The sequence below is a fragment of the Parambassis ranga genome, chromosome 2 (assembly GCF_900634625.1).
Source record: "Parambassis ranga chromosome 2, fParRan2.1, whole genome shotgun sequence".
Lineage (NCBI taxonomy): Eukaryota > Metazoa > Chordata > Actinopteri > Ambassidae > Parambassis > Parambassis ranga.
The window spans coordinates 33272699-33284223 of NC_041023.1; the positions used below are offsets into that span (position 1 = coordinate 33272699).

At 39.8% G+C, this 11525-nt stretch overlaps 2 protein-coding genes across 2 annotated transcripts; both read right to left on the minus strand.

The window, feature by feature from the left end:
* Positions 1-267: 267 nt before the first annotated feature.
* LOC114444540 (sodium-coupled monocarboxylate transporter 1-like) lies at positions 268-4068 on the minus strand. The gene is made up of 17 exons (XM_028419184.1): positions 3835-4068; positions 3507-3626; positions 3366-3431; positions 3226-3277; positions 3037-3104; positions 2678-2716; positions 2257-2372; positions 2034-2174; positions 1739-1868; positions 1579-1667; positions 1387-1496; positions 1253-1320; positions 1099-1185; positions 797-1014; positions 618-721; positions 431-531; positions 268-354 (listed from the first exon to the last, which is right to left on the minus strand). Exons 1-17 carry the CDS (start codon positions 4066-4068, stop codon positions 268-270), a joined length of 1830 nt encoding a protein of 609 aa, XP_028274985.1.
* A 2529-nt stretch (positions 4069-6597) lies between these two features.
* On the minus strand, positions 6598-11010 carry LOC114428678 (sodium-coupled monocarboxylate transporter 1-like). The gene is made up of 17 exons (XM_028397301.1): positions 10777-11010; positions 10569-10688; positions 10129-10194; positions 9835-9886; positions 9663-9730; positions 9536-9574; positions 8867-8982; positions 8634-8774; positions 8414-8543; positions 8241-8329; positions 8060-8169; positions 7927-7994; positions 7744-7830; positions 7371-7600; positions 7031-7131; positions 6867-6955; positions 6598-6786 (listed from the first exon to the last, which is right to left on the minus strand). Exons 1-17 carry the CDS (start codon positions 11008-11010, stop codon positions 6667-6669), a joined length of 1860 nt encoding a protein of 619 aa, XP_028253102.1. The 3' UTR covers positions 6598-6666.
* Between the last annotated feature and the right edge of the window lie 515 nt (positions 11011-11525).

Consider the following 11525-nt stretch of genomic DNA (forward strand, 5'->3'; position numbering starts at 1 on the left):
TATAATCCCTAGACAGATGTTTTATAATAGCAGACTACCTGTTATATGAAGAGAAAGGATATGTGAAAGCATACAGATAGCAGATCTTAATTATCTAATCTGTGAGAACAGGTAGTCATTTTAGGAGGAGAACAGAGTGCTGTTGCCTCTACACTACATTGTAACATATTTTGCCCTGAAATGACCTTCACATGAACTGGATGAATGCATCAATGTATTAAAAAGAAGAAAAAGACATGTTCATGTAGGTATGTGGCTCTTTGTTGTCTAAAGTTCAGTGTCATAGAAAGCAGGGTTTGTGTTGCCAGCTTCCTTGTCTCTCGTCAGGTCAGCTTTTCTTGTTCCTGCCACAACCTTATTATTGGAAATTAAAAGGAGAGTATAAATCAGCAGCTTTTATCAATCCTCACCTTTTAATAAAATACTCTACCTTCTTACTTACAATACATTTGAGAAACTTAAATATGTGATAGGACATCGTGTCTTCTTTCATTAACATAAGGCTTGGTTCCACTTCTTCCCTCCAGCCTCCTGAGAACACGACAATGTCATTAAATAATAAGATAAAGATTTTAAGAATTTAATTTCCACACACAATGTGTACAAGGACATTTTACCTGTTAAAAGGCTGACAATGACACACACAGTCATTGATGTTACAGCTCCAATGAGACTGAAGTAAAGGTAAGAAGGAGAGTGCCACTCAACTGCCAGCACATGTCTGTTGTGAAGAGAAAATTGTGCACATCAGTCAGTCTTGTGAAGAACCCCGGGTTATTGTACACCTTTAACTTACGTGTCTTCACTGGTCTGGACTGGGGTTGTGGTAATGGGCCTTAGTTCTGTTGGCAGCGCAGCAAAAGTCCAGTTAAGACTGCTAACAGTGGTGAAGTTACAGCCCTCAGTGGTCAGCGGCAAAGGTCGGGTCATCTCAGGAGGGGAAGGTGATATCAGACTTCCAAGGCCCACACATAAGGACACCACCAAACCCAATACAAGACCAGACAAACCTCCCTTAACACACACATAAGTACATAAAATGAGATTTCAGATGATTACTTTGTTTAGATTTGGCATTACGAATGAGGTTGGACTCACTTTGGAGTTGGCAAATGGACAGAGGATACCCAAAGTAAAGAGTCCAAGTAAAGGACCCCCCAAGACCCCACCAATAGATACCACTGCCTGTTAAAGGGACACATCATCAGCTCTGCTTCAGTAACACTGTACAGCCACATGTCATCCACCCTACCTGCATCATCCCTCCCATGAATGACGCCAGTCCAGCCATAGCAATGCTTACAACCCCATAAAAGAAACCTGCAACAACACCATGTTAGAAAATATGAATTTAATCCTCAACCAGGTATTTACTTTATTACCTACTTAGCCCTTTGGCTGTGAAGGACAGGTGTGCCTCAGACATGTTAGTGTATGGTTTGATCAGATCCTCTAGAGTCACTGCAGCCAGACCATTAATGCATGAAGACACTGTGCTGGGGGTGAAGGAGTGTAAAAATTATTTGATATGAAGAGCTGATTAATAACATTCTTAGATTTAAATTTAAGAAAGTAAACCTCAGGGAGCCGCTGTATAAAGCTGCAAAAAAGAGTCCTGGAAGACCAGGGTGATCTGTCAAGATGTCCATCACCAAGTATGGCATCAGCTACAAAGAAAGGATGAAAGGGATTAACATACTGTGGCACATGCATTGTCATTTCATAGCTCTGTGCTCACCTGATCGGGAGCAGAAACCCGTCCAGCAGTCCACGGGTCACAGTCCTTATAGACTGAGTAGAGGCACATCCCAGCAATCACTGCAAACACTCCGAAGGAACAAAGACTTAACATGTTGATGTACAGAGCTCTGAACAAAAAACAATACAGGGATATCAGTCAGAATTTACTATCCATCCATCTTTTGAACCCACTTTATCCTGTAGCACAGGAGCACATAGGGGGCTGGAGCCTATCCCAGAATGTATCATACTGAATGAATTTAAGTTCATTCATTAGTTTAATTCAGACTCACACTCTGGCATGAGTGACACTCTTGCAGGAGACATATCTTTGAACCTGAGGCTGGTAGAACCCATAGGCGCCTGTCCAGATAGCATTTCCTCCAAAGACCAGGGTCCAAAACGTGTGTCTCCTCAGGGGGTTTACGTCGAAGCTGAGGAAACACAGAACATCTGTTCCTTCAAAGCTGATGTGAAAGGCTCATACTGAACATTCTGGTTCTTTTTTTCACTCACTCCCAAAAGTTAAGTCTTCCTCCTTGTTTTGAGTCTGAATAGATGACAAAGAATCCTCCTTGTAGGATCACAGCCTTGATTATGACAGACATGCAGCCAGCAAGCATTATTCCAATCTGGGAAATAGAATGTGATGTTAAGTTTGTTGCTATTTTATATCTAAACAAATATAGCTTGTATGGTATTTAGGTAAGATTAGGCTAAAGATTAGATACCCTTCTAAAGCTACAGCTAATAACCGTTTTTATTAATTTTGGGATGTCTAACATGCTGTTTGAAACTGTCAGCTTTTCGTTAAAACAAATTCTGGGTGCAAATAGTCAAAGACGTGTCATGTGGCTACTCTCACCCAGGTGCAAATAAATACTAGCTTCAAGGATCTACATCATATTAAACAGTACTGTAACAATCTAATAGCTACCTGGAACACATCAGTCCACACCACTGCATTCAATCCACCCTGTAACACAAAAACACAAAACAGTGGTTGTACATGTGCGTTCAAATTTAGATAACACAACCTAATGCTGCTATAAGTACATAAAGCAGGACTGGCTGAAAGAGATTGTATATAATACATACTTTTCTCAAACATCAGATATTAATTTGATTAATTTATTCTATTATTTGATTTTGATTAATTTGATGTTGCTTTCAAATTAGTTTCTGGACATGACCAATAAAGAAAATGATAACAAAATAAGCAAAACTCAACAAAGTTTCTAGTATGAATCCAGAACATTGATGGAATTTGTTTTATTTTATTTAATTTTTACTGACTATTGTGCAGTAGAGTGTGCAAACAACGGCTGTTGAAGTAATTCCACTCCACAGATCCATTTCAGTGACTAGAGAGAGAGAGAGAGAGAGAGAGCACAAAGATGACTGACGACTGCTGTGGATGTGACTGAAATCAGATCAGAATTCCTTTATTTGTCCCTGAGAGGATTTTTTTCCCAATCAACATACCTTGTGCCAAAGCCAGAGCTGGGGCATACACAGTGACTCCAGCAAAGGCGATCTGACAAACAAAGTCCAAGACAAACACGCCTTAGGAGAAAGATTAACGTTTACAGATATTACAGAGACGTAACTGGCCTCTTACTCACTGCATGAACAATGAAAATCACAGTTCCTATCAGACGGGTCGCTTTGTTAAAACGCAGCTCCAGATACTGAGCAGAGAAAAAGATGTTAGAATTAAAAGCTCATGTTGGATTCTATACAGATGCAGTTTTAAAAACTCTCACCTCATTGGTGCTGGTGATGGCCAGCCTGTAGAACACTGGGAGGAAGACTTCAGACGAGATTATAATGGCCAATACATAGGCGATAATAATAAGACCAAAGATGGCTCCATACTGGTACACCTACAGAGGAGATGTCTTTTATACAAATTTTACTTACTGTTATAATAAATATATGTATGAGACAAAGGTGAAAGGTTAAAAGCAGCCATGTTTACTGTGAATACTGAGTAATTTGTTCCTGGTCAGAGAGACAATCCAGTCTCTTTGCTCTTAAAAACGATTTTTTAATGCTATTTTAATACCAAACCAAACTACCAAATCACCTTACCTCTGCTGGGTGAGACAGCACTGTAATGGATGACATGAAGCTGGCCGTCAGGGACAGAGACACAGGCAGGGCTGTCAGTTTGCGCCCCCCGGTTAAGAATTCCTCGGAGCTTCTCTGGGCCCTGCTGGTCCAGGCGTAGTAAACCCCGATGCCAGCAGACACCACCAACATGATGGCAATAACCACGTAGTCAGCTGCCATGAAGGATCCAGCTACCTGAGAATCTCCTGCCATTTTAGAGCACAGTAGTTCATTCCAAAGTAATAAATGACAGATTGATAAACAAACCATCTATCTGTGTATTTGTGTGTGTGTTCCCAGCATTCCACACTGGCACATGAAGTGCAGAGTAATAACTGACAGCATAAAATTACAAAGTAACCTTTTGTTCAGTACTGAAAACAAAAATTAATTAATTATTATTATAACAGCCTGTCAGAGTCACTGTTATGTTACCCAATGTGTCAATAACTAGATGCTCTTTTGCCGTATGTATTTGAGCATTAGAGTATCTATTTATTTTGTATTGATGTAAACATTTATGCCACAACTCATTCATATTCATGTGCACAGTCAGGGTACACAAGCTCCTCACTGAATTTAACCCTTGTGCCTTCCTCTGCCTTTTTTGTTAATTTTTTTCTTTTTTTTTTCATTTCCTGATCATTTTTGCTGAGTTACAGCTGGTGGCATGGGTTTTTGCAGGATTGTTTCTTTCAAGTCAAATTTTTTAAATCCAGTGTTGTTTCTGTTACTATGTCATTTATACTCACTTTATGCATTCTGCACCCTCTGGACACCTTCGTGGCCAAAAACGTACACACCATAAAAACTGCTATAAAATTATCATACATCAATATTTTTTTCTAATTAAAACAATCACTTTCAAATCTGTATCTGATTCATCATTGTGAAAATTATTTTTCAACCTGTAACAACAAAAGAGAACACAACAGCAAATATGAAATGTGAACAAATTGAACAACAGAAAGAGATAAGTGTGTGTGTGTTTAGTTTAGTTCATTTCCAGCAACAGACCAGTGGAAGCTGTTGCATGTGATCGGTGCTCTCAACCCCTGCTCTTGTTACGAGTGTTACGGAGCTTAAAAAAGTTAATGGAAAAAGTACAAACTAAATCAAAGCTGCAAGCAGCATTGCCTCGCACACCTTGCGATCCGAGGGGCCATCGCTGTCCCCTCTCCTATGCTCTCCTCTCCATTGCTCTCCTCTCCTCTCCTCTTATTTCCAGAGATGTACAACAAACACATGTTTACAAGAGGAAGTTCCTGCTGCCAGTAGGTGGCGCTATGACCTATGTCATCCTCACACAGATGTACCAAGTTTCATAATCCTACACAAAACAGGCCAGGGGGGCAGGCAGAAAAATCTATCAAAACACAACATTTTGTGTAGCCAGTAGGTGGCGCTCTGTCAAAACCTCAATATTGTTGTATAGATGTGTTTATGGTCAGACTCTGATCATACATGTGACATTTGGTACAGATCGGACAGTAAACACAGAAGTTATAGCAACTTCCTGTTTTCCTGTAAAATCGCCACGCCCCAGCCACACCGCAAGACTTTTGTAAGAGTTTTGGAATGCGTCTATTCCCTATGGTGTCCTGAGTGGACATAGTGAGTTTCAGCTTAATTGAAGTATGCAAGGCATGAAAAGTTTGGTAGCAGGGTTACAAATTGCAAAAAATGGCCGCAAAAGTCTAAATGGCGGACTTCCTGTTGGGTTTGGAGGGGGGGTCCAAGAAACTTTTTTTGTGCATCTTGGGGTGATACATATACTACTGATATTACAGATACTGTGTCAAACCGGCCAGAGGGGCTACGCCTTAGGGGGCGCTATAGAGCCATTTTCCCATGTGCATTTCAAAAGGAAATTTGAATTTTTTTTGGGCAAATTAATTTTTCTACCAAGTTTGGTGCGTTTTGGGGCATGTTAAGGCCTCCAAAAATGCAAAAATCTTTGTCAGAAAAAAAAAAACTTAAAAAAAAAAAATTCCTAAGGTTTCAATAGGGCTCTTGCACCATTTGGTGCTCAGGCCCTAAAAATCCTATTGTGATCAATAATTCATCATTGAGGTAAGCAAACTGGCATTTTAAGGGTAAGTAGTTTAATGTTTGGTAGTTTTGAGCAAGGCTAAAGTTGTTTAAGTGATTTATATAAAAAAAGCAGAAAAAAATATTGATGTATGATAATTTTATAACAGTTTTAGGGCATGGTCATTTTTGGCCACGCAGGTGGTGGAAGGGTGCCTAATTTTAAATCTGACATTACATAAAAAATACTAATGTAATTAAATCAATTTTGTTACTAATCTTTGACATATCCAAGACCCTAATTACCACTGAAGCCCCATCCACCTACTATTTATTTTATGAAAAATAATTACGTTTTTGTGTTTTTTTACAATAAAAAATGAGAGACTTCAAATATTCAAACAGGCATTTTAAGGGTTAAAATCCTGAATATGATATAATGTTTGGTAGTTTTATGTAGGACTGAAGTAAACGTGATTTATGAGAAAAAAAGCAGAAAATATTGATGTATGATAATTTTATAGCAGTTTTTATGGCGTGTACGTATTTGGCCATGAAGGTGTCCTGAGGGTAGTAAAAACGAAGAGGGCACAAGGGTTAAACCTAATTTCTGTGAAGCAAGCAACACTGTCCACACACATAAAAGCAGTTTAGAATAGGATATACTTTATTAATCCCTTTGGGAGGTCTCTCAGGGAAATTCGGGTGCATTTATGTATGTGATCCCACTTTTTATTTATATTCCTCATGACAACATAGAAAAAATGTAAGACAAATATTTCACGATGCAATGCTGTTTTGTGTTAAGTCCAGCTCAACATCACAGAAGGCAGGATTTGTGTTGCCATATTTCTTCTCTCTGTCCTTATTCAGATCAAGCTTTCCCCTCCGTCTCATGACCTTAAAGTTCAAAAACAGATATTTAGCTTGGAAAAAAACAAACATCATATTTGGTATTTGTTCTCTGCAGCAGCACTTACTCTGTCTTTGAAAAACCTGATCATGTAATAAATAGTTGTGTCCTCTTTCTTTAACCTGAGCCTTGACTCCACTTTCAGCTTCAGGCCTCCTTAAAAAAATATATATAAATATAAACATTATATATATAAAAATCAGTGCTACAATCACATTAATGTTTTTCTACCTGTAAACATGCTGACTACCAGTCCAACACTGATGACTACTATGGTTCCAATTGGACTGAAGTAAAGGTAGGACAGAGAGTACCACTCTGCCAGAACAGGCCTGGTGATGGGAGAATAAGTGAAATATTGCACATGTGAAAAATGACAACAAAACTCTTTATAAGAATAGTAATTGTAACAGTTCAATGTCATTTTTTTAATTTCCTAAATAATAAAAGGAGCTCAGAATTTGATGCGCCCAAATAAATTGTAATTACCACGTTTGACCATAGAGGCCTCTGTTTCCACCACTCAAAAGTTATACATTGCTTCATGTGCCAAATGAACTTAGACATGTACCAGGTATAAATGTGTACTGGTGCTGCAGTGGTGGTTGGTGTGATGAAGACGCTTGGATGTGTTGGCAGAGCTGTGGAGGACCAGTTGAAGTCGTCTATGGTGGTGAAATTACAACCGTCGGTGGTCAGCGCCAGAGGCCGGCTCATCTCTGAAGAGGGTGGGTATATCTGAGCTCCGATGCCCACCCACAGAGCCACAACAAGCCCTGACACAAGACCTGACAATGCTCCCTAAAAAGTTAAAAATGAAAAAACAAGCTAAAAATGGTGTACATAACTGAACTAATGGGCGACATCTAAAGGAGGAAGGAAGTTATTCATTTTATCATTATAATATATGATAATGAATTAGACTTGAATGAGAACAGACTTACTTTGGAATTCGCAAATGGACACAGGATACCCAGTGTGAAGAGGCCAAGCAAAGGGCCTCCAATGATCCCAAATATGCTGATAACAGCCTGTTTCATCACACATCTCATAAGTGGCAGTTATTAATGTGACTATTATTCATATGTATCCTTTGTTTATCCATTTTGTGACAAGAGCCACTCTACCTGTAAAATCCCTCCCATGAATGAGGCCAGCCCAGCCATTCCAATGCATAAAACTCCATAAAAAAGACCTGCAAATGACATTAGGATCTTAATTTGCTACTAAACAGTGAGCTGATGGAGGCAATCCTCTTACTCATTCCTTTGGAGAGCCAGGCCAGATGTTTGTCAGACATGCTAGCATATGGTTTGATGAGGTCCTCCACAGTCACTGCTGCCAGAGCATTGATGCTGGAAGATACTGTGCTGGGGATTGAAATAACCAACATTAGACACTTTTAAAACTTTGGCTGAGATCTTGAATGTGATGCACTAACCTTAGAGATCCACTATAAGCAGCTGCAACAAACAGTCCAGGGAGGCCAGGATAGTCGCTCAAGATGTTCATAACCAAATATGGCATTAACTATGACAGAGTAAAATATGCAGTCATAAACCATCTATACCTGCATATAAAACCATGGATAGAACTGTTCTCTGCATCTCTCACCTGATCAGGAGCAGAGATCAGTCCACTGGTCCATGGGTCACAGCTTTTATAGACAGAGTAGAGACACATTCCTGCAAACACTGAGCACAGCAAGATGGACCACAGACCCAACAGGTTGATGTACAAAGAACTGGAAAGGGGACAGACACACTATTATCTTTATCAGTATTATTATTCCATATATGTTGTTCTTCTTCTGAGTCCTCCAAACAGGACTCACAGTCTGGCTTGAGTGATGCTCTTGCAGGCGATGTATCTTTGAACCTGGGCCTGGTTTATCCCATAGACACTGATCCAGACAAATGTCCCTCCAATAGAGATGGTCCAAAACGTGTGTCTCCTAAGAGGGTTTGTGTCAAAGCTGAAGAGACAGAAAGAGTGAAAGTTAGTGCAATTTAAGATCTGATACCCTTGTGCACTCAATATTCTTTCACTCTTATCATACACACTCACTCCCAAAGGTTGAGTCTCCCTCCACGCTGTGAATCTGAAATGATGGCCATGACTCCACCTTGTACAACCACAGACCTAATGATGATGGACAGGAAGCCTGCAAGCATAACACCAAGCTGGAAAGGGGCAAATTTAGATAATGGTACATTGATGTTCAAATCTGCTCTGTTTGATTGTGTCACATTGCAGCATTTGATAAAAGAGTGCAGAGACATAACGAAGGGATGGAGCAGCCACAGAAATAATAATACAATTAATCAGAGAAATAAGATTTTATATTGTGTCATGGCTCTGGATTTAGTGTGAGCACAATCACAGAACCTTTTATCTCTGTGTTACTGCTGTTGTGTGTGAGGTTGAATTTATAAGAAATGACTCATTTTTTTGTACAACAATACACACAATGCTTAAGTGCATATTATTAAACCAAAATGTTGTTGTTTGGACTGTACTGTGGCTGTGTGGTGACTGTTCCATTTTTTATTTATTTTTTTATTTGGATTAGTTTCTGGCTGAGGTGGCCCATGTTGCTGCCTATGACACACCTTATAGCTTTGTGACTGGCAACCACAAAAGGTTTGACACATGCACACCGATTCCTACATTTGTCAGTCAATGTAACTAATCTAACAGCCACACCAACCACTTGTTTCTTATTCTGAATCCTACCTGAATCACATCAGTCCACACCACTGCCTTAAGACCACCCTGTAACAATTAAAACCCCAAAAACATCAAATAGTCATCAGCTTTTTATCTTGAAGTATTACTCATACATGCAAGTGTTGTTACATACCACAGTGCAGTAAAAGGTACAGACCACGCCTGTTGAAATGACTGCACCCCACAGGTCCATACCGGTCACTGCAGAAAGAGAGGAATGAGTGGTCACTTAGCTGTGTCAAGCCAAGCAGTTCCAAGTGCCTCCTTGCAGGAATGTCTTATTATGACACATGAAACCAGCATACCTTGGTTTAAAGCAAGAGCCGGAGCATAAATGACAATGCCAGTGTAGAGGATCTGTGAGTTAAAACCAACACAAGTCATCATCTCAGGTGACAGATCTGTGGTTTCACCCACACAGGTCAGAGCAGAGCAGTTCTGTCCTGGTCATTAATCTATAAACCCAACTTCTCTCCTCATAGATATTACATATGGAATAATAAAGACATCTTACACAGGAACAAATCTTTATTTTGCCCTTTGTGGTTTAATCACAATAACATGCAGTACTGCTTGTGCTGAATGGATGTTTTACTCACAGTCTGAAATATGAAGAGCACTGTTCCCAGCAGACGGGTAGCACGGCTGAAACGGAGCTCCAGATACTTGGATTAGAAAAATATCAAAAAAGTAATATCTTTTTCTTTCTCTCTTTTCACCAAGAAAATTCACAAATTAACCACTAACATGGATTCATTTTACTACTATTTGTAGTGTTCTTTAGTGAATTACAGTTAGATCCTCCATAACTATAACCTCATCCCCATTCATCATTTCTATGTTTCTGCAACCATGGACGAAGGCATTATGTTTTCAGGAGGCTGAGAACACATTTTGTATTTTATAGTGCCCATAGTTGTTCAATTTAGCAACACAGGTTGACTGAGTACTGGATCTCCAAAAAGTGTGTGTGACACATGTTCCTACTTTAAATGAACTAATTGCATCAATAGTGATGTGAAAACCAGTCCACACTTGCCTCATACGTGCTGGTGATTGACAGCTTGTAGAAGACTGGGAGAAAGACCTCAGATGTGACCAGTACAGTCAGTATGTAGGAGACGCCATAGAATACAATATTAGCTCCATAGCGGTACACCTACAGAGGGACAGTGTGGCAAAGTAGGAATTGGAAGACGCTCATGTAAGGTTTAGGATTTTCTTATGTGAATCTTTAGACACCTTACCTCTGCTGGGTTGGACAGCACTGTGATGGCTGACATGAAGCTGGCTGTCAGGGACAGAGACACAGGCAGGGCCGTCAGTCGGCGGCCCCCTGTTAAAAAGTCCTCAGAGCTTCTCTGGCTTCTGCCCATCCAGGCGTAGTAAACCCCAACAGCAGCAGACACTGCCAGCATGAAGGCAAACACCACATAGTCAGCTACCACAAAGGATCCAGCTACCTGAGAGTCCCCCGGCATTTTAGTAGAAGGTGGACAAAACACTTCAAAAACCTTTTAGAAAGTTATACACACTGTTTCATGTGTGTAATACTCAGACAGACAATCCTCTGTGAAATCCTGGCACATCACCTGCTCACTCAACACTGAACTGGAGGCAGGACCACAGACCGAAACCTTTTGTGTGTGTGTGTGTGTGTGTGTGTGTGTGCATGTGTGTGTGTGTGTGAGAGAGCGAGAGCGAGAGAGAGAGAGAGAGACAGTGTGGGAGACAAATATTTGTGATATCAGCTCCTTCTCTATAACAATAGTATACACCTTACACAATTTCCCAATTGTGGGACAAATAAATCATAACCTTAAGAGTTTGTAACTTTAACATATGTGTAGATGATACGAACAGAGATCTGAAATGTAAACAATTAAGCAAAGAAGGTAAAAAAGTCAAAAAGATGTTGTGGGATGATTTTATTATTTTGAAAGACGTACGACTGGGTTGTTTTTTCTAGATTTAGTAGATATTTTATGACAAATGG